This window comes from Amblyraja radiata, chromosome 5 (assembly GCF_010909765.2).
Source record: "Amblyraja radiata isolate CabotCenter1 chromosome 5, sAmbRad1.1.pri, whole genome shotgun sequence".
Taxonomy (NCBI): domain Eukaryota; kingdom Metazoa; phylum Chordata; class Chondrichthyes; order Rajiformes; family Rajidae; genus Amblyraja; species Amblyraja radiata.
The window spans coordinates 22,102,839-22,126,323 of record NC_045960.1 but is presented as its reverse complement, the minus strand read 5'-3'; the positions used below and the strand labels follow the sequence as shown (position 1 = coordinate 22,126,323).

Genomic DNA, 23,485 nt, shown 5'->3' with positions numbered 1-23,485 from the left:
ATGCATGGTAGATGCCGTTTAATGTGGATATTGAGGTTATCCACTTTGGTAGCAAACACAGGAAGGCAGATTATTATCTAAATGGTGTCAAGTTGGGAAAAGGAATTACAATGGGATCTGGGGGTCCTTGTTCATCAGTCACTGGAAGTAAGCATGCAGATACAGCAGGCAGTGAAGAACGTGAATGGCATGTTGGCCTTCATTCAGATTCAGATTCAACTTTAATTGTCATTGTCCGTGTACAGTACAGAGACAACGAAATGCATTTAGCATCTCCCTGGAAGAGCGACATAGCATATGATTTGAATAAATATTTACATTGGCATATATACAGACATAGTGTTTTTCCTGTGGGAGGAGTGTCCGGGGGGGGGGGGGGTGATTGGCAGTCACCGAGGTACGTTGTTGAGTAGAGTGACAGCCGCCGGGAAGAAGCTGTTCCTGGACCTGCTGGTCCGGCAACGGAGAGACCTGTAGCGCCTCCCGGATGGTAGGAGGGTAAACAGGGAAGAAACAGTAACTCTAAGACTTTTGCCTCCATCACAGTGAGGAGGTGTTTGGTGAACTCACTGTGGTGGATGTTAATTTGTGTTTATTGTGTGTTGTTATTATTACATGTATGGCTGCAGGCAACAACATTTCGTTCAGACCGAAAGGTCTGAATGACAATAAAGGAAATCTAATCTAATCTAATCTAATGACAATAAACGTATTCATTAATTCATTCATTATTTAATGTCCCTTGTCTAATCTGAAAAGTTCATCATTGGATATAAAAATCAGAAGAAATATAATTGTGTGTGTTATATGATTATATACATCTACTGTATATCACATTCATGTATGTGTGTTCTTTCCAGCACAATCTAGTCAGTTGTATGCTCATGGAGTAAAACCATCCTTAAGTTATACATCTTTTGTAAATCTTGCTCAAAATAAATTTAATGTTGTGAAATTCTTCAATTAGATAACCCCACCATTACAGGCAGATCTCATTCCACTCTCTGGCTATTGGGAAGACCAGACCCCTTTTTATTTGTGGAGAAACAACTCCATAGAAAATAGAAAATAAGCACAAAAACATTAAGTAACGTTCCAGGGCTGGAGCAACTGGAATCTTCATATTGCATTTATTTCCCCCAAATACTGCAGTTGTGAACAGTGTGATTACATTAGTGTGCTTAGATGAATGAATTACAGAGTGCAAGTGTAATACAAAATCAACTCAACCACAGCATGTGAGCCATTTAAAAAGAAATAATTAAAAAAAACATAAAAAAAGACAATTACCAGTCAAATTTTATTCTTGACAAGAATTAACAGAATTATGAACTAACAGATTTATGAATCTAACCCTATATCACGCACACAAACTGTTCCCCCGCAACGTTGATTACACTGCGAGTCGGGTCGGGTAGGTTCCGGTTACTAAAATGGGCGGTAAAAATGCCCAGGATCCGCTCCGTAGCTACTACACGTCATCCCATTGCATTTCGCAGTCGGGCCCATCTTGCTCCGCTGGAGGATCTTTGGATGCGACTGCGCATGTGGCATGCTGAGTCCGCGCATGCGCGCGCTCTGCAGAGGGAGATTTGAAATGGCGGCGGCGGCCCGGGCTGGAGGGAGAGAGGCCGCGGTGAAGGTCCCCGCAGTGCGGGCCCAGGCCCAGGCCCAGGCCCAGGCCCAGGCCCAGGCCCAGGCCCAGGCCCAGGCCCAGGGAGAGAGCGGACCGGAGCTCGGTTTCAGCGGCCCTGGGGAGGGGGAGAGAGAGGGGCCGCAGTATGGGGCCGGTGTACCCGGGGAAGAGGGGCCGGGACCCGGGCGGGCGGGGGAGGAAGGGTCGGGGCCCGACTGCGGAGCTGGACTGCGGGCTGGAGATGGGAAACCGGCCGGCGGCGGCGGCCTGGGCCCCGGGTGGCGCTCCACTGTTGGGGCGAGGCCCGACGCCGATCTGTCCGTGCTCTTCCCCGGACAAGTGACTCGGCGAAGCTGCTGCCGCCTGGTGGGTGAGCTGCTGAAACACGTCCTGTACCAGAGACAGCAGCTGCCGCTCCCCTACGACCAGCTGGCCTTCTTCGGCAGGAGAGACTGCAACCCGGTGAGTATTGCAGCAAAGTGGCATCAGAATTAAGTTAAGTCGCAACTGAAAAGCTGGACAGACGACTTTAAGTTTCATGACCGGTTCATTAAATCTAGCAGTGACGACGTTAAACGTATGGTTTGGTTCGCAGCAAAAGTATATTTTATTGGGGGGGAAAACATGTTGTGGATGGGAGTGAGAGGAGCCTCACTTTTCACCCCAAGAGCCGTCGCTTACAGCACCTAATCCTCCGACATTTTCGCCTCCTCCAAGGGGATCTCACCACCTTCTAGGACTGAGATGAGGAAAATCTTTTTCACCCAGAGTTGTGAATCTGTGGAGGCCAATTTGCTGGATGTTTTCGAGAGAGTTAGATTTAGCTTAGGGCTAAAACAATCAAGGGATTTGGGGAAAAAGCAGGAACAGGGTACTGATTTTAGATGATCAGCCATGATCATATTGAATGGCAGTGCTGCACTCCTGCACCTATTTTTCTGTTTCCCATCTCCACCCATTTCCGCCGAGACCGTTCTCTCTGCAACTCCCTGGTTTGCCCATTCCTTCCCACCCAAACCACCCCCTCCCCTGGTAACCGCAGGAGATGAAATGTGCCTATACCTCCTCCCTAGACTCCATCCAGGGACCCAGGCAGTCCTTTCAGGTGAGGCAGAGGTTAATTAGCACCTCATCTACTGTATCCCCCTTCGGTTTGGACTCCTAGAAATCGGCGAAACCAAGCGCAGTCTGAGTGATCATTTTGCTGAAAACCTGCGCTCAGTCTGCCTTGGCCTATGCGAGCCCCTGGTTGCCAAACATTTTAACTCCCATTCCCACAGTGACATTTAGTCCTAGACCACCTCCATTGTCAGAGTGAGGGCCAACGCAAATTGGACGAACAACACCTCGTATTTCGGCTGGACAGCTTGCAACCCAGCAATATGAATACTGATTTCCCTAATTTCTAGTAACCCATGCTTTCCCTCTCTTTCCATCTCTCCCCCACCCTAGTTGTCCTGCTAGTTTCACTGTTCGTATCATTTCATTATGACCTCCTTCACAGCCAACAATGGATCATTGTGGCCTCCTTGGCCACCAGGCACAGATTTATTCTGTACCTTTAGTTTCCCTCTTCATGACTACCAGCCTGAAGGTCTCAAACTAAGCAGTCACCTATTCCATTTCTCCAGAGATGCTGCCTGACCCGCTGAGTTACTCCAGCGTCTGTGTCTATCTTCTTGAACAAGTAGAAGTCGGCCAAGTGATCACTTGCTTGTATTCAGTCAGATCATGCCTGAACTAATCTTGACTTAAACACTTGCTCTCTCCCCACACCACTTGACTGACTTGTTCTTAATACCTCAATATCCTTCTTGAGAAAATACATTAGCCTGTTAGTTTGAACAACATGTTTGTGTTATAAATTTCTTGTTTTCTTTTCAAATCTTAAGGTTCTAAACAAGCTTAAAGTTGTCCACTTTCATTTCAGTAAACAGGTCTGTTATATCGACTGAGGTCTATTGCAATCCCACTGACTCCCACAACTATCTTGACTACACTTCTTCCCAACCTGCTTCCTGCAAATAAATGGTCTATCCTTTGCTCCCAATTCATTCGTCTATGCTGCATCTGTGACCAAGATGAAGTGTTCCATACCAGGACATCTGAGATATCCTCATTCTTTAGGGAACGAGGGTACACCTCTCCCATCATAGATGAGGCCCTCACTCGTGTTTCCTCGATATCCTGCAGCTCCGCTCTAGCTTCCCCTCTCCCTAGTCGAAAACAGAGACAGAGTCGCCATAGTCCTTACCTTTCACCCCATCAGCCGTTGCATACAACACATAATCTGCCATTTTTGCCACCTCCAATGGGGTCCCACCACTAGTCACATCTTCCCATCGCCACCCCTTTCCACCTGCTGCAGAGACCGTTCCCTCCGCAACTCCCTGGTTAATTCATCCCTTCCCACCCAAATCACCCCCTCCCTCGGCACCTTCCCATGAAACCGCAGGAGAAACACCCCTGTCCCTACACCTCCTCCCTCGACTCAGTCCTGGGACCCTGACAGTCCTTTCAGGTTAGGCAGAGGTTCACTTGCACCTCCTCAAACCTCATCTACTGTATCTGTTGTTCAAGATGTGGACTCGTATACATCGGCGAAACCAAACGTAGACTGGACGATCCTTTCGCTGAACACCTTCACTCAGTCCGCCTGGACTTACCTGATCTCCCGATTGCTAAACACTTTAATTCTCCTTCCCATTCCCACACTGACCTTTCTGTCCTAGGTCTCCTCCATTGTCAGAGTGAGGCAAAATACAAATTGGAGGAACAGCATTTCATATTTCATTTGGGCGGCTTACAGCCCAGCGGCATGAATATTGTTTTCTCTAACTTCACGTAACCTCGGCGTTCCCTCTCTCTCCGTATCTCCCCCACCAAAGTCACACCAGGTTCTTGTTTTCACCCAACAAACACCTAACAATGGCATGTTTCCTTTATCATTGTTACTTTTTTGTAAAGCTTTCATTCATTGTTCTACATCTCCAGAGGAGAAATACTAATTGAAGACCTTGCCCATCTCCTGTGGCTCCACACAGAGGATTCCTGAGAGGTCCCACTCTCTCTAGTTAACCTTTCCCCCATATGTATTTAAAAGATTAATTTAATTGCTTTATTTAATTTCAGTAGCTGCCATGGTGGGATTTGAACTTATGTCTTCAGATCACTGCCTTACACTACCCTTACAAGTCCAGTACTGTCACCACTGTGCTACTGTACCTGCTACCTGTTGTCATTTTAAATCTTATTCATGATCAATGGAACTTGAAGCCTTGCTTTGATTAAACCAATTACAAGGATTTGGTGATTGTTGGCTCAATGACAAAATGAGCTATAAAGTGCCGTGTAGTGATTTGAGAAATCCTCTTCCAATGAGATGAGCAAGGTTATACCAAGGACAGGGTGGTTTGTAGGCAGTATGTGGGCTTGTGATTTGGCCTCTGTATCTAAAGAAGGAATTATTTGCTGTTGAGGTGATGAACTGTTTCATATTGGTTCCCAAGAAGGAGAAAATTGATTGAAAAAAATAAACTGATAGTCATCTTAAGTTTAGAAAACAAAGTGGTACTTATTGATGCAAAGAGCCGTTTGTCTCGAACCTTGGCAACACTGCCTCACAGGACCAGTATCTTAGTTTCAATACTGACATCTGGTGCTATGTGCATGTAGTTTGTACATTCTCCATGTGTCTTCATAGATTTCCTCTCAGTGCTCTGGTTTTCTACCACATCCCAAAGATGAACATCGAGGAATTAGCATGTAAACAAGCACTTCGGCCCACCAAGTCTGTTCTAACCATGATGTGAGTTTAAACTAATCCCGTATGCCTGCACTTGGTCTATATACCTCCATTCCTTATCTGTTCATGTGCCTATCTAAATACCTCTTAAACATGGTTATTGTATCTGCACCACCACCTCCTCTGGCAGTGCATTCCAGATATTTACCAGTTTGCATTTTTTTAAAGTTGCCTTTCCCACAGGTGGAGCAGCGATAGAATTGCGATAGAATTGATAGAAATGTGCCAAAGACCTGTGTTCGATCCTGACTATGAGTGCTATGTGTACAGAGGTTGTATGTTTTCCCTGTGTTTGGGGTTTTCCCCAGGGCGCTCCAGTTACCTCCCACATTCCAAAGAGGTACAGGTTTGTAGGTTAATTGGCTTTGTAAAGATTGTATATTGTCCCTAGTGTGTAGGATAAGTGTAGTGTATGGGGATTGCGCAGACTTGGTGGGCCAAAGGGCCTATTTCAGCCATGCATCTCCAAACTAAACTGAGCCTTTAAACTTGCCCCCTCTCTCACCTTAAATTTATGTTCTTTAATATAATTCAATTCAACCTTTGTGGGGGGGGGGGGGGGGGGGGGGGAGGGGGAGGGGAGAGAATAAGACTCTGACTATCTACCCTATTTATTCATTCTTTACCCTGACTGCACACTTCATATACTTCTGACTTTATTCTCTTATCCCTTAGCTTTTCAGTTTATTTTCCCTCAAGGTAGAGCTGCAGATGCATGTATTCAAAAAAGTACGTGCCTCTTATGCAATATTGATAATTGGTCGATAGATAGGGTGCACAGAAGGTTGCAGAAAATGTGTGGACTGTGACATGCACTATAGATTTTTTATTCTGCAATGCAACCATATCTTTAGCTTCTGTGGGAAGATTGAAATATCAGTTACAGTGGTGATTCACAGATTGCTTCTCACAAGGATTTTGAACTGTTGGTGTAACTTATTAAAAGTGATTTAGAACAATATGTAAAAATGTATGTGCATTATGTATGTGTCTTAAAGGATTGTTATATTCTGATCTTGCCTGCTTAGGATGACAGTTCTGTGATGCCACGATCATTAAGAAATGAGCAAAATAATTGCAAGAAATCTCAGAGAATACTGCTGGAACTGGAAGAGGTTTTTCAGAATTTGGAGACACTGTTTATGTTGACACTGGTTCCTTGCGTGCACATCCTATTAGGTGGCAGTGTTGTCAATCCAAAGGAAATGTACGAGGTCAACATGGAGCAAGTTGCCTTTGGCAGCAATGAAGAGAGCTTGAAAACAATTTCATGCATCCGTCAACTTTTTCACACACTCTTTATCAAGGATCTCTTCAACGAGCTGAAATCTGCTCCTCTGATGAACACTGTGCTTCTTGTTCAAGCTCAAAGGAATTGTGGAATACAATGGTTTCGACCCAAACTGAACTACAGGGTTCCAACTCGCACCAGGAGGCTGATTATTAGCATGGCCAGTGACACCGTCAGTTTAACTTCAGCTTTGGAACAGAGACCAAGCTACAACAATGATGATTACATTTGGTTTCAAGCACCCATAACAATCAAGGGATTTCATTATTTATGATAATCTTAGCTGCATCTTTTTACAATAATTGTGTGGCTTCTTAGCTGCATCGTTTTACAGTAATTGTGTGGTTTTAAAGTTAAAACAAGGCTTGCCTTTGGGCAGCTTCTTGTACCAGTGGGGATGGTATTGTATTTATTATCATGTAGTGAAATTCAGTGAAAAGCTTTGATTGTGTGCAATCCAGTTAAATCATACTATACATGAATCAAGTCATACAGGTGCAACAGGTGGTACAAAGGGAGAACTTATGTGGCAGAATATGGTGTTGCAGAGAAAATGTGCAGTCCAGGAGATAGGTCGGAAGATCGTGACCACACCATAGCTATGGGAGGACAGTTCAGTTGTCTGTAAACAGGAAGGGAGAAGCTGTTTCTGTGTCTGATGGTACGTGCTTTAAAGCTTTCGTATTTTCTACCCAATGGAAGTGGGAATGACCGGGGTGAAAATGGTCCCTGATTATATTGGCTGTTCCTGACGAAGCATTAAATGTATATGGAATTGATTTTGGGGGGGGGGGGGGGCTTGGTGAGGTTTGACTACATCCACAAGTGCATTTTCTGGTGGACTTGGGCAGAGCTGTGCCAAACCAAGCTGTGATGCAAGCTGAGATCATGCTTTCTGTGGTGCATCTGTAGAGTTGGTAGGAGTCACTGGAGATATACTGAACCTCCTAAGCCTTCTGGGAAATAGAGGTGTTGGTTTGCCTTCTTGGCTATAGGTTTTATATGGATGGTCCCGGACAAACTGTTGGTGATGTTTATGCCTAGGAATTTGAAGCTCCCGACCATCTGCACTTCCGAACCAATGATGCTGATTGGGGTGTAACAGAATCTCACTTCCTGAAGTTAATAATTAGCTCTCACATCTTGGTGGCAAAGTTATCTTTACATCAATATTCCTAAACACTCTATCTCCTTTCTGTAGGTTGCTTTGTCGTTGTTTGAGATCTAGTTCATCACAGAGATGTCATCTGAAAATTTATGATGTTAGAGCAGAATTTGGCTGCAGTCATACTGTACAGGCTGAGAATGCAGCCTGCTGGGTTTTTAGAATTATTGTGGAAAATGTTTTGTCGCCTTTTCTCACTGATTGTGGTTTATGAGTCGGGAAATAAAGGATCCTTGTGCTGAGGGGGATAGACTCCTAGGACTGGGAACTATACAATTAGTGGTTGGGATTATGGTGTTGAAGGCAGGGCAATGGTCAATGTGGACATGTTAGAGATATTCAAGTTGAGTGTAGGTTCCCATTGTGGACCTGAAGCGACGGTAGGCAAACTGCAGTCGACCAAGGTTGTCTGGGAGGCTTAAGTTAATGTACGCCATGACCAGCCTCTTGAAGAACCTCATGATGGTAGATGTCAGAGCCACTGGACGGTGGTCATTAATGCACTCTACTTGCTTTTGATAAAAACTTGGATTTTCTGGGGTGATCCTTCCTAAATGAGGTTAACTCAGGCCTGCCTTTGTGACAATACCTAATTAGAGATGTGAACTGTTTAATTGCCATCTTGGACAGGAATACTGATTTTTAATTGTAATTACTTGATACTCTTGCTTGCTGAGTAACTGTTGCCCCCTGGACACCTTTGCTGAAAAATATTGAGCATGGTTACCTATTTTGGAAAGCTATCCAGAGGGCAGGAATGGACTTGGCTTCACAATGAGTTGATCCTTGACCAAAACACAAAGGAATGCTACAGACTCTGGACCAATCCCAAGAACAATCAGTATTTTTGGGTGTAAAATGTTGTCCCAACAGGCTGCTCTTTACAATGCATTTAATAACAGCATTGTAAAAGCTTTAAGTATCTCGATTTAAAAAAAATTAATTGCAAGCCGTATTGTATCAACATCCAGTTTTCAAATATGATGCTCAAAATCAACGCATTTATTTTTTAAATAACAGAACATGAAAAATAAACGTATTTATCAAAAAACCTGTGCTTTAGTGGAACTTCATTGACCACTCCTGAACTTGCAACTTGGTGTTCAAGATGATGGTAACATCTAAAGCTTCAGTTCAGACAGCAAACTTAGAGATGTCAAATTGTAATGTGAACGCAGTGCAACATGAACAGAATGGAAGCTACATGAACAGAAATAGGATTCTGTAAGGTAATATTTAATATTTATAATGGTTTGTGTAAACATAAGGAACCTGACCTATAGTTGTAGCTCAGCTGAATTTCCCCCGTTTTTTTTGCTTCTGTAACTGCTGCACTTTTATTGGTTGATTATATTCAGTGGATTATCAAGCAATAAGGTGGAAAATATCGTATGATACAGTTCAAAAATGTAATTTATTAAATAAAGAACAGTACTTTTCTCTTTACATTTATAATGCACAATATAATAATATTTGTAATTCTGTTTACTATAATCATAGTGTTATAAATGCAAACTGCTAATGAACAAATTTCAAAAACACTTAAATTATTTCTGCACTCTACTTTCCTTGGACAATTGGTGTTACTTGATGTCACAGAGCAGGGCTGCCCCTCTCAGGATCCAATGATCAGGTGACTGGACTGTTTTCATACAGAGGGCAGTAATAAACATCAGGTCAGTACGTTGGGGCTTTTTATAGACTGGACAGATGTACAGCTTGGGATCCTTTGGTGCAGTAGAATTGATGGCAAATATGTAGATGACTGGTAGCATTGTAAACAAAACCTTTGCAGTGGGCTCAGTCAGTCTTGTGTTTCTTCTGTCCCAACCTGCTCCGTCAAGGTAAAGACCATGGATATATACTCCTTCCTACCAAGCAAGCATGCAGAGATTGAAATCAAAAAAAAATCTTCCCAGAACCTGTGAATTCTACAGTATAGAAAAAGGTTGTCTCAATTATACAGTACTGACTGAAGGAAGCCACTGGTATAATATCTGTTCTGGGTCTTTGGTAGAGTTGCCCAGATAGTCTTACTCTGCAGCCATTTTCCTTCTTGGATATCTTTCTACTTAAAAAAATTAGTATTGAATCTGTTTCCATTATCCCTAGACAGATTTATAAAATCTTCATTAGTCACAGATGACTGGAGATAGTATATGTGGCACCTTTATTAAAGAAAGGATAAGCCATGTAATTATGGGTCTGTGAGTTGAATATTAGCGGTAAAGTAGTTATTGGAAACATTTTGAGGCTCATGATTAGGCTACATTTTTTTTAGTTGTTTTTTTTAGCTTAGAATTAGAAGAAAAGAAAAGAGAAAGAACAAGGAAGAGAAAAAATGAGATGTGCAAAGATAGGACCTGTAGACTGCCAGAGTGGGTAAAAGAAAGAGAGAAGAGAGAAATAGAAAAAAAAAGATAAAAGTGGTGATATACCTGCCTCTCGTCCCTCCCCACCCACCTCGCCCAACCCTACATTTATAAAGCTAGAGATTTAGCTAACATTCCAGATCCAGGGTCTCGATTCGAAATGTGAACCATCCCTTTGCTTCCACTGATGCCACTTGACCCAGCAGCTAGTTTTTGCTCCAGATTCCAGTATATGTGGTTGATTGTGCCTCCATTAATCACAAAAAAATAATAGGAGGGGAGATCCTCCCTGAATTTGATTAAAAAAATTTAAAGAAACAAAATGTGTTGATGAGGGCAGTGTGATTGGTGTGATCTACATGAACCACAGTGAGAACTTTCACAAGGTACCCATGGGGAAATTGATCCAAAAGGTTATAGCCAATTAAACCAAGACAAATTAGATTAAAAACTGGCTGTGGGCAGCAAAAGATATTGGTTTAGGATTGTTTTTGTGATTGGAAGCTTGTGACGAGTGGTGTACCACAAAGATCGGTGCTAGGACCTTTTTTTGTCTCATACATTATCAATTTCGTAATATGGAAAGAGGCAGGTGCTGTATTTCTTGTGGCTGCCTGTGCCAGTGTAGGAGAAGCATACCTGACAAAGGTGAAAAAAGTGTGAACCAGGTTCCTACAGAATGCTGAGAAAGGAATGTCAGGTGGTGGCAACAGAAATTAACCATTTAATATGTAGGCTGGTGGGGTGATAATTCTGGATATGAGGAAACTATGGAAATATAGAAGTATTAATATTGAACTGATTATTCCTGCTCTGTCAATTCCATATTACAAATGATCTCTAGTTTCCTCTTTTGGGCAGCAAGTAATTTGGCATTTTATTTAATGATTTAAAACAATCAAAATTCATACATCGATTGGCTACCCCTTTTCCGCTTGTTATATCCTACATAGTATGGATTTTATTTTTATAATTTGTATTGCTCTGTCTAATTACAATGATTTTCTAATTTCTTTGTGTGAGATCTTCATAAAAGTAGATTCCAACATCTTCCTTACTAGTGATATTGGAGAAACATTGCCATGTTTCTCTCTTCCCTCTCTTTAATACAGTGGAAATGATATTTACAACCATCCAATCTATAGGAAATGCCCAAAAATCCAGTACACTCACTTCTCTGTATTTGGCTTTTTTAAACTAAAATGTAGGCGATTGGGGATACCTCTCGAAAGAAAAAATTGAAACACTAATTGAATGCTCAGGCGTTCCTCTTCAACCAGAATTTAACTTTTAAATATGGAACAAACGCCAAGCCATAAACTAATGCATACATACCGGAGGTGGCATTTTGATCTCTTCTTTCATCAGTTTTGTTACTTCATTGTGCAGAGTGACACTGTCCAATGCCCATCCTCTATGTGCTCGTGTTACTTCCTGCCTCATTGCAGTTAAGAACCCTAAGCACAAAATAATTTATATCTTTAAAATGAAATGTTTGTTGCTGTACATCTGAAATAGCACAAAAAATATTGAAGTGCTCAGCAAGTTAGGTATTGTATTTCCATAACACTTTCTGTTCCTTCCAGGTTTTCTAGGGATTCCAGAGTCAATGAAGCACTTCTGCACGTGACAATATAGCCATTTACTTAACGCGAACCCCCTCGGGAATTAAATATTGTTATAAACTGTATTCCCTAGCCATCGATTCTATTCCTTTTACATGCCAAGCTGAGGTTGAATTAGATTATTTGCAATTTTAGCATTATATTTGACCTTAATCAAATCAATTGCTCATTTGGTGCTGAAACTTTGATTTCAGCCATTGTTTTCTGTATATTTGATTACTACAATAATCTGGTTATCTTCCCATATTGTGCTCTTTAACTTCCCCCCTCCTATCCCCATAAAACACTTTCAACGCCTCCTCCACTATCAGAGTGAGGCTCAGTGCAGATTGGAGGAACAACACCTCATATTTCGCTTGGGTAGTTTGCACCCCAGCAGCATGAATATTGACCTCTAACTTCAAGTAACCCTTCCTTTCCCAATCTCCCCATCCCTCCCCCATCCTAGTTCTCCGACCAGTCTGACTGCCCCCCCCCCCCCATTAAAATTTTATCTCTGTATGCTTCATTGTCCCGTCTAGCTAACAATGATCTGTTCTACATTTTCCTTGGTTTCCATCTTCATTGATGTCTCGTTTTCACATCTTACATTTCATAATCTCTGTGTCTCCCTCTCCCCTGACTCAGTCTGCAGAAGGGTCTTGACCCGAAATGTCACCCATTCCCTCTACCCGTCCAGTTGAGTTACTCCAGCATTTTGTGTTTATTGGGCTCTCCATAAACTTGAATTGATCCAAAACTCTGCTGTTTCTTAATTTACTTCACATCCTGTTCATTCATCACCCCCCTGCATGTTCGTCTGCATTGGTTTCAGTACCTAAATCATCTAAATTATAATTGATTAAAATTTTGATAACTAGAACAGAATAGCACAGGAATAGCCCCTTCAGTCCAAAATGTCTGTGCCAAGTCAAACTGATCTCCAATTGCACGTGATCCATAATCCCTCCATTCCCGTGAATCATGATAAAGGCACAATTTAAATGCCCCATGTCACTGCATATTTTGAAAGGTGGCGATCAACCAAAGTAATCTATAATTGTAATTCTCATTATTCTGCAAAGAATGCTCTGGCAGCACACTTCAATCATAGTTTACTGTTTAGGTTACTGGATACCTACCCTGGGGATTGAAGAACCCTGTCATCCAAAACACATTGGGTCTGCCTGTAAAGATCCATTGGGAAAATTGTGTGTTTCTCTCTAGGAACTCCGTGAACCAAAATCCTAATGTAGAAGATGCCCAGGAAATCTTCTTCCATCCCGCAGGGACTCGAGCATCGAACATGTTATCTAAGGCATCAATTAAATTCTGCAATGAAAATAGACACAATCAAACAACCCATGACTCTCCCAATTGCAAACTTATGCAGGAATCAATTTCTACAATTTTTTGACAAACATTGAAAAAAAGAAATACAAATATTTGCTTAGCAATGGCGTTAATGGTTATGGGGTGAAGGCAAGAGAATGGGGTTGAGAAGGAAAAATAATTCATCCATGATTGAATAGCGGAGTAGACTCTGCTCCTATGTCTTACGTCTTGTGGGCAGAAGCAACTGCAAATGTGGGTTTACAAAAAAAGACAGTGCTGGAGTAAATCAGTGGGTCAGACAGTGGGTCAGACAAGAGAATATGGATAAGGCAATGTTTTGAGTTGGGATTTTAGGTGACTATCCCACAAAGACCCCCCCCCCCCCCGCTAGAAATTCTCCCCGCCATTTAGTTTTATTATGCTTCTTTAAAATAGCACTGTGTGGGACCTGGGAAAGCTCCATAATTGGGAGAGGTAGCCTACTGATTTCTAGAGATGGGAAGAGGAGTAGAACGTATTGTGTGTTCAGCCTACTCCGTGTTGTCCAGTTGCTTCCGTACTCTGCTCCTGCCTTTTCCCAATATCCTTTGATCCTTAGCAAAAATAAATCTATTTACCCCCACTCCAAGTAGCATGAATAAATAAATTAAAGGGAAACCAAATGAATATCACTAAGTATCACTCAAACAGCAACCAATCATTTGTTGAACAAAAGCAAAACAGGTAGGTGCTGAAACACATAGAAAATGCAAGAAACAAGCAGAAAGCTGGGCAGCAGATGCAAATAGAGAATCACTGTTAATGCTGAGGTGAATTATAGTTATCGGAACTGGAGGGTGCAAAGAAAGTGGGAAGGGGAGCAAATATCAAATGGTAAGATATGTGACAGTATATTGCAGAAATGACACCTTACATCCGAGACACCTCACACACCCTTCAGTTTTTTAATAACTTTCAATTTCTAAGTCTCAAATGCCTTATCTTTACCATGAACGCCCAGTCCCTTTACACCTCTATCCCCACTAGGAAGGTTTCAAGGCCTTCTGGTTCTACCTCAATCTATTTTACTCTACTAAAACTCAGCTTGGCAGAACTCATTCTCACCAACATCTCTATTGACTCCTTTCACTTTATCCAAGTTAAAGGTGTACCCATGCCTGCCTTTTTGTCAGTCACGTTGAACGGTACACTGGCCCATTCCCCCAACTCTTTCTCTGATACATCGACGACTGCATCAGGGACCCTTGCAGAACTCAATGATTTCATTATCTTCACCACTAACTTCCATCCTGCCTTTAAATTAATCTGGACTATCTCTGACACCTCTCTCTCCCCTTTCTTTATCTGTCTCCTTCACAGGGGACAGACAGTCGATGGTCATGTACTATAAACGTACTGTCTCCCACAACTGTCTGGACTACATTTCCACCCTGCCTTTTGCAAAAATGACATTCTGTACTCTCAATGGCTCTGTCTCTGTCACATTTGCTCCCAAGGTGATGCTTTCCAGTCTTGGACATGAGAGATGTCTTTTGTAAGTAAACGTGGTTTCGCCCCCTTCTGTCAGATGGATCCTTCACCCACATCTCCTCCGAGTCCCGTGGTTCTGCTCTCGCTTCCCTTGCCCTAGACCAAACAAGGATGGTTTCCCTGGTCTTCACCGCCCAGACATTGACGAAGGGTCCCAACGCAAATCATTGTCTAATCTCTCCACAGATGCTTCCTGACTCCCTCCAGCACTTTGTATTTTGTTCAGCCCATATGTTTTTGGTATGGAAGAAAACAGGAGCTCTGAGAGGAAACCAACTGGGAAAATCTGGAAATTCCAGGAATTGACAGCATTCGAGGTCAGGAATGAACCTAGGTTGTTGAAGTTCTGAGACAGCAACTGTACCTGTTGTATCACCTTGATGGTCATTGGTTCTATAAACTTGGCGAATGGAGGAATCATGGCTTCTGCTCGATAATGGATAATTATAGCATTAAAAAATTGAATACACTACAACTTAAAACCAACTTGTTTTCTCTCTCTGTTTGATGAATGGTCTTCAACTTGAAACGTTAACTGTTGCTCTTTCCAGAGATGCTGCCTGACCTGCTGGGTGTTTGTACCGTTCTATCTTTTTTTGTGCATTTCCAGTACCTTGACTTTTTTTTATTTTCATGAGGGTTTGAATGGCCAGTTCCTACTTTATTATAACACTAACCTCGCTCATGATGATGGTCCCATCTATAGCCAGCTTTAAGTCACTCAGACAGATCCGAAGCATTGTAATAACCTTCTGCATCCGGTCAATTTCTTGTCGAAGGAAAATATTAATTGAATTCAAAATTCCCATTTTTACGAGTTGAGCTTTTACCTATCAAAACAGATAGTTTTTTTCAAGGATATATTATCGTACATTCACTTATTTGTATAGTGATAAAGAAACAATTGCTCTAAGAACAGATTATTTTACAACATCAAGTACATTAACTGCATTAAAGCTGGGTGATCGGAAATCTAGAAACATGGAACTGCAGATGCTGGTTTGCAAAATAAAACACAAAATTCTGGAGTAACTCAGCAGGTCAGGCAGCATATCTGAAGAACGTGGATAATTGACATTTCCGGTCAGAGAGAAGAAGGGTTCAGACCTAACCATCACCTGACCATATTCTCCAGGAATGCTGCCTTACCCGCTGAGTTACTCCAGCACGTTGTGTCTTTTTTGATGGAACATCTAATCGATTTAAAGAGTTTGCATTCCATTTCAACCAGGTGAGTTACTAAAAAAAGATATGTATTTGAGAAATGGTGACAAAGTGGTGCTGAGAAGCTCACAGGTTTGACATGTAATATATGACCCTACAATGGTTATGTAGTCTCATTTTGTCAGATTCAAGTAGAAATTGGTGAAAATGTACTTCATTGGCATGAGCGTGACAGGTTGGGTGTTCCACCCAGCAAAATTCTTGGGTCTTGACTCCTAAATCTAAGAATAGGCTGGGTTGCTCGTAAGTGACTAGGAATTTATCAGTCCTTTGGAGGTGAGAGCTAATGTAGTTAAAGAAGGCACACAACTGAAAGGTGGGATTTAATGTTTGCTGTTGTCAATGAACTCTGCTCGATTGAACCAGACCTTTTACCATCAATATTTCCATTGTAAATATTTTCCTTGCACTGTCAAAATTAAAATTTGAATACTTTGCATTGGGTTAAATAAAGACCATCTATCATCCCACCAGTTCTGTCTTGGCATGGGGGAGATGAGTTCACTTCCCAATGAATTAGTCTGATCCCAAAATGAGGCCTGTCGGCCTTTCAATAAGGCTATAGCTCATTCATTGCTTTGATGCCCCAATGAACCCATAACAGTAATGTTTAAACTCTCCGAAAGCATCTGGAGCAGATGGAGTTCCTGGCCAGTTTCTGAAATAATGCGTCAGTCAACTGGACACAGTCTTAAACGACATCTTCAGTCTAGCTCCTCAAGATTGTGTGCCTAATCCTCAGCTCTACTTCCTTAAAGTCAGCAAGACAAAAGAGTTGGTTATTGATCTAAGTGAGAAGGTCAACACAACCCCAACCTCATTAAAGGAGCTGCTATAGGGATGGTCGACGGCTTCAAGTTCCTTGCCATCCATATCACCAGCATACTAACTTGGTCTCTTTACACTTGTAGTGATCAAAAATGTGCATCATCTTATTTGCCCTCCTAAGCATCAGCAGATTCAGCATGTCCACAGGACTATCTCAAACTTCAGTAGATGTTCTATAGAAAGTCTAATGTGATGCATCCCAGACTGATATGGCCGTGTTTTTGACCCTCTGAACCTGCAGAGTGGTGAACACAGTTCAATCCATCACAGACCCTTCACTCCCTTCCATCCAGTCCATCTTTACAGTGTATTGAATCAGGAAAGCTGGAACTATTGTCAAGTACACCTGTCACCCTGGGCCTTTCCCGTTTTCCGCTTCAGGGATTAGATACAGGAACTTGAAAGCCTGGACATCAGACTTAAGAACCACTTCTTCCCCAATTCTATCAGACTGATTAACCTATTACCTCTTTCACACGTTCTTCCTGAAGAACGTCATTACACCTTTGTGTATATGTCAATAAAGTAATCTGAAACTACCTCATGCGCCACATAATTTTTAGGCAGCTTTCTCAGCATACTCTCAGCAAGTTTATAAACAGTGGCTTCTCGAGTCTCTCCTCCTCCACCACCACTTTCCTTTGGCTGAATATTGGTGATACTGTCGAGGATTTCAGCTGCAGTGTTACTCTGGTACCTGAACAAATGGAAAAGATGTTTTAAGGCTCATGAATCTAAATTTCTAGTTTCTAAACATATAGTACTCGTTTATTAACTCCATACATACGCCTACATACTCCAACAAAGTGTGAATTCCCTCCTTCATCCTTGAGCAATCCTATCTACTCCCTTATTACCCATTTGTTTTTAATGTACGTATATAAAACTTTGGAATTTTCTTTAAATTACTCATCAATGACATCTCATGGCCTTTTTTGCCCGCTCCCCCCCCCCCCCCCCCCCTAATCAATTGCCCATTGGACAATAATCATATAAGGGTTATGAGCAATAATCATATCATAAAGGTTAGTTGAGTAATTCAGAAAGGCAGGGAACAATATACACTACAGCTAAATTGGACAAAGACTAACTTCAGTGATATAAGTGATATCTAGCCAGGGTAAAATATAAACGTCAAATAAAATTATATTTGATTGGATATTCTTTAACACAGAATATCTCAGATACTGCTTAGATACATTCCCCCAATATGAAACGAGAAACAAACCAAAGACAGGGTTCTTTGAATGGTGAGGGGACAAAGAATATGATCTCAAAATTGAGGGTGTATGAAACATGGCAGATGCAGAGCTGCCAAGTACTACGGGTTTTCCTTATTTTGTACGGAAATGTGATCAGAATACGGATGTACGGATTTGCTTTGTAAAATACGGATTTTTAAAAAATCAGCCCGACTTCCTGTTTCATCTTGCTGCTTAAAAAATACAAGGATGTAACTAAAAATTATAGCAGAATAAATCTATTAGTATTTTAAATTTCAAGATCTGGATGATTATTTTTGTATGCTTTGATCTGCCTGTCCCGCTCCAGGTTTAAACAGCTCTGTCAGTTTAACGCTTGGGAATTTAAAGGAACAGCGCTATGGGTTCTAAAAATTACACATATCACTATGGCCACAGCTCTATGGGTCACAGACTGTTAGGGGAGGGAGAGAGGGAGACGGTGGGATGGAGGGAATAAGAGAGGGAGGGAGAAAAAAAGAGAGAGGGAGGGTGGGAGGGAAGGGAGGGGGAGGAAGAGAGGGAGGGAGGGAGAAGGAGGGAAAGAGAGGAAGGAGGGAGAGGGAGAGGGAGGCTTCCAAAATGGCTTCTACATCATCATCATCTGATGCCAAAAACAGGAAGCAGCCGTTCAAACAGCAGTATACAAAGAGATGGCAATGAATTCACTGTCAAGTAAGGTGCGTAGAAGACATGTCAATTGGTAGCAAAGTTGTGCATTCTTGTACTTTTACATGGGAATGTCCACACATAAAAAACAACACTTTTTTCAGCAAAATGGCACCGCGTAAAAATACTTATTTCCTCCGCAAAATACTGATTTTCAGGTACCCTGTACTAGAATACTGAAATGCTCTGCTCTTGGCAGCTCTGCAGATGAACCATTCAAGTGAGAACCAGGTTAAATAGAATAAGCTGAGATGGAAAGTGAAGAGAGAAATAAGACTGGCATAGAGAGAATAAGAGCAGAATGGCAGTTAACCTAAAGGAGAACCCCAAAGTTATCTACTAACCCCAAGTGAATATCAAGTGGGTAATAGGAGGTGGGATGGGACCTATTAGGCACAAGGTATGGCATGTGCTTAGATATACTAAAGTGTTTACTACAGATGAAGATGTTGGCAAAATAGAAATAGCAATGGTAGAGGTAATGGACAGCTAAAAGTTGATCGGGTGATTGTACTGGAAAGGCTACCAATGCTCAAACTGGATGCTGTCTCGTACAGATGTTCCAGGTGGATAAAAGGGATTGGAGATCGCAAAGTAGCTCGCCATCATTTTCTAGTCTTTCCTAAATATAGGTGAAGTAAAACACAAGAAAGCAGCAAATTCACATGTGGTATAAGCTTGGTGAATAAAGCTGGCAAGCTGCAAGTAAAATTTCTGTGTGGAAAAATGATATTGTAACAAGTAATGGGTATGATTATTTAAATTTCATGGATACATAGTGTTCAATAAAGATATGGAAGTAGAAAAGGGAAGTGGGATATCAATACGAATTAAAGAAAATGCTGTAATATTGGAAAGTGAGAATGTGCTTGAGTGTGCAAAGACAGATTCACCTGGTTAGAATATTTTACATTCATAAATTCATGGAAATAGAACAGCAAATCTGGGCAGGGGCAGCACAACAGTAACAACACCAGAGGCTCCAGTTCAATTCTGATCTCAGGCACTGGGTATGACGAGTTGGCACGTTCTCCCTGTGATCGTGGGGTTTCTTCCAACACTCTGGTTTCATCTCACATCTCAAAGATGGGCAGATTGGTAGGGTATTCCATTGTTTGGAAAGGCAATTTATTAATGCAATTCTTTCTTACATCATATATAAATCACAAAAGGTCTCAAATGGAAACCTGTATCTACAGAAAGGCCATGATCCCTTAAAATTTAACCAAAGAAGAAAATTCACACAGTAGCACAAAAGAAGTGCTGGAATTCGTCACAATTCAGTCCCTGGATATTTATTCCAAACAATCAAGCAGACAAAATAAATTTTGAAATCCAGCAACTTTCCATGTTAGGCTGAACATACTAGACCTAACACAGGTGTACATGAATATTTTAGCTAGCATAGTTATAATCACATAAATGCATTCACAAGAGATTTGGTGGTAATAGCTCAAACTTCAGCACTGTTGCTCCTATTGGCACACAGAAATCCTAAAACAACTAAGCACATGTTAACGAACCCCCCCCCCCCCCAATAAGACTGGATTTAAGAAAAGGTTAAAGGCTGAAAGATTAATTTTGCTTCTCTTTCAGCTTTCTGCCCCCTACTACAAACTGTTTGAAGAAAGGTCCTGACCCAAAATCTCACCTATCCAACTTCTTCAGAGATGCTGCCTGACCCACTGAGTTACTCCAGCACTTAATGTATTTTTTTACATAAACTGTAACAACAAATGAGGGAGCATGGATTAGCCATTCACCCTGAAGGAGCTGACAAGATCTGTCTGTTCCTTTGAGATGAATAAAACTTCAATGAAGCATTGGCTTCCTAGTTGAGTTGTACTTGGCTTTGGGACACTGGATGGCATAGCTCTGCAGGTTGGCAGAAGGTAGCATCTCCAAATCCACATCATCTACAAGCGCAAGTGGAAGAAAGAGATGAGAAATTTACAGCCCACCTCATTGTTAAATGTGGATTAAAGGATTAGTATTCAAGGCCATAGATAATTGAGTCTTTATTATCTGATCACCGTTAATACCAGGAAATGTTGCCATGTTTTTAAATACTAGATATGGTTAACAAATACTGTACTCACGTGATGTCAGCATTTGGGTGTAGGCCAAACACCTGAGGGGTGTCAGTGACAGGCAGAGTCTGAATGTATTCCAGATAGCTCTCGACATTGGGACATATTGGAATAATATAGCCAGTATAAAAACAGAACTTGGAATCAAACATTTTCTCATTGAACCATACCTGCACATGAAGTAAACAAAGTAGTTATCTCAAATGTATTTTGTTACAAACATAAGTTACTGCTCTAAATGAAATTACTGAGGCCAACTCCTCCGCCATCTTCTGGCTGCACAACCCAATCCCTTCTCAGCAACTCCATAATATATTTTTCCTCTGCAATTCTTAGACAGTCTCATGTCCAGTAATCAGGTCGATCTTTAGGCTCATAAGATCTGATGTCTGACATGGTCTTCCTTCCTTCCTCAGTCCAGGCTACCGCCTTCCAGAGCAGACGTTTCTATCTGAAGATGGTCATACCGCTATAGAGCGACACAGCACCCACATGGGTCCTTCAGCTCAATTCCTTCCTTCAAGCACACCATCATTTCTACTTCCTTAGAATGCTTCGGACGTTTGGCATATCCCCAACAACTCTTACCAACTTCTACAGATGCGCTATAGAAAGCATTTAATTCTGATGCATCACAGCATAGTTTGGGAACAGCTCCATCCAAGACTGCAAGAAATTGCAGAGGATTGTGGACGCAGCCCGACCATCACAGAAACCAACTTCCCTCCCATTGACTTTATTTCTACCTCATGCTGCCTCGGCAAGGCCACCAGCATGATCAAGGACGCGTCGCATCCTGGCCACTCCCTCTTAAGAGTCAAAGAATGGAAACAGATCCTTCGACCCAACCTGCCCACACCGACCAACATGTCCCAGCTACACTAGTCCCACGAGCCCGCATTTGGTCCATATCCCTCCAATCCTGTCCTATTCATGTGCGTGTCTAACTGTTTCTTAAACATTGGGATAGTCCCTGCCTCAACTACCTCCTCAAGCAGCTTGTTCCATACACCCACGACCCTCTGTGTGAAAAAGTTACCCCTCAGATTCCTATTAAATCTTTTGCCCTTCACCTCTTAGAGTCATAAAGTGATACAGTGTGGAAACAGGCCCTTCGGCCCAACTTGCCCACACTGGCCAACATGTCCCAGCTACACTAGTCCCACCTGTCTGCGCATGGAAGATATCTATCTTCTATCTATATTTTCTATATATCTATCTATATTATATCTATATCTATCTTCTATCTAAATATCTATCTATATTCTATCTATCTATCTATTCTATCTATATCTATCTATCTTCTATTACATAACTTAAACTCTGATCGTGTTATCTTCCAGTTTGTGCGGTCCGTCTATTTGCGCAAAAACGGTTCGAGATAGCCCTACGATTTTTCGCCAGTTCACTCACCACCAAGCTAGTCCACCAAGTTTCGTTCCGATCGGTTGAATGCCGTAAAAGTTAGCGACGTTTAAAAAATCTTAAAAAACGCGCATTTGCAGATCGATCTATTCTGCCGTTCAACACCGCGCGGATTAGTCTCTTCCCCTGTCACTCACCGGGACGGTCCGCCCCTTCCTGCGCCATCGTGTCTTTACTGGAGCTGAGGATGGCCGGCGGAGGTTTCCAACCGGACCCAATTTTCGGAGGGACCCGAAGCAGCCCAGCGTGAGAGACTCAGCCCAACCCAGGGTAGGAGACCCAGCCCAGCCCGGAGTCGGAGATGTCGCCAAACAGAAAGCGGAGACTCTGATCCCGGCAGTGGAGACCGACCAGCGACCAGCGCCCATTGTGAGTTCCCATTGCACTGCCAATTCCAGCCACCACCCCTCTGGTCCCCCTCACTGGCTCCTCTCCTGTTATACCTCCCTCTCCCCCTAGCTCTTCCACCGTCTTTTCTCCGAGCTCACCCTCCCCGCCCACACACCTCTATCCCCCCACAACCCACCTCAACAACCCCCCTCCCGCCCTGCAACCCCCCCTCCCGCCCCCACCCTTCCACTTCCCTCATTATAAACTGCAACTTTTCCTACGCAGAATGTTGAGCAAAATTATTACCTTGGCAAAGCAATTAAGGAGGCACTTGTCAAAATCATCTGTAACGCGCCCTCCATATTGAACTTCTCCAAGCATGTAACGTATAGTATTCCATGACACACCCTGAAGGGAACCAACTTTGTTAGTTAGAATAATATAAGTTCTTTATCAAATTTCCAATAAATATAAAAGTAGATAAACTTAGAGGTTACAAAAATAAGAAAAGAGCAAAACTTAGAAGCTCTGTATCAGAATGCATAAATCTGAAACAAAAAAAGATGAACAGAACATAAACAGAAATATAGAAGCATGATCTGAAAGCCATTGCAGTAAGACAGCTGGATCAGGGCCTGGATTGGGTCAGGAATATTGAAGGGTGCTGGGACCCCAGCTATTTACAATATATATTAATGAGTTGGACGAGTGAATTGAATGCAACATCTCCAAGTTTGCAGATGACACAAAGCTGGGGGGCAGTGTTAGCTGTGAGGAGGATGCTAGGAGGCTGTAAGGTGACTTGGATAGGTTGGGTGAATGGGCAAATGCATGGCAGATGCAGTATAATGTGGATAATTGTGAGGTTATCCACTTTGGTGGCAAGAACAGGAAAGTAGACTATTATCGGAATGGTGGCCGATTAGGAAAAGGGGTGATG

The 23,485-nt window shown here is 42.2% G+C and overlaps 2 protein-coding genes across 2 annotated transcripts in view; one reads left to right on the top strand and one right to left on the bottom strand.

Annotated features, from left to right (window-relative positions):
• The first annotated feature begins 1,597 nt into the window (after positions 1-1,597).
• LOC116973728 (MAD2L1 binding protein) lies at positions 1,598-9,343 on the top strand. Its single transcript, XM_033022037.1, has 2 exons — positions 1,598-2,098; positions 6,470-9,343. Exons 1-2 carry the CDS (start codon positions 1,598-1,600, stop codon positions 7,004-7,006), a joined length of 1,038 nt encoding a protein of 345 aa, XP_032877928.1. The 3' UTR covers positions 7,007-9,343.
• The window catches only part of LOC116973727 (dynein heavy chain 8, axonemal-like), a 622,328-nt gene continuing 608,135 nt past the window's right edge, over positions 9,293-23,485 (bottom strand). The window contains 7 exon segments of the mRNA XM_033022036.1: positions 9,293-9,768; positions 11,605-11,726; positions 13,016-13,205; positions 15,416-15,568; positions 17,331-17,487; positions 20,800-20,960; positions 22,852-22,953. Coding sequence (XP_032877927.1) covers positions 9,481-9,768; positions 11,605-11,726; positions 13,016-13,205; positions 15,416-15,568; positions 17,331-17,487; positions 20,800-20,960; positions 22,852-22,953 — 1,173 coding nt within the window. The 3' untranslated portion in view covers positions 9,293-9,480.

Coding starts and splice junctions, on each gene's coding strand:
- LOC116973728 (XM_033022037.1), top strand. CDS start 1,598: ATGGCGGCGGCGGCCCGGGCTGGAGGGAGAGAGGCCGCGGTGAAGGTC. Junction 2,099..6,469: donor GCAGGAGAGACTGCAACCCG/GTGAGTATTGCA, acceptor TTGCCTGCTTAG/GATGACAGTTCTGTGATGCC.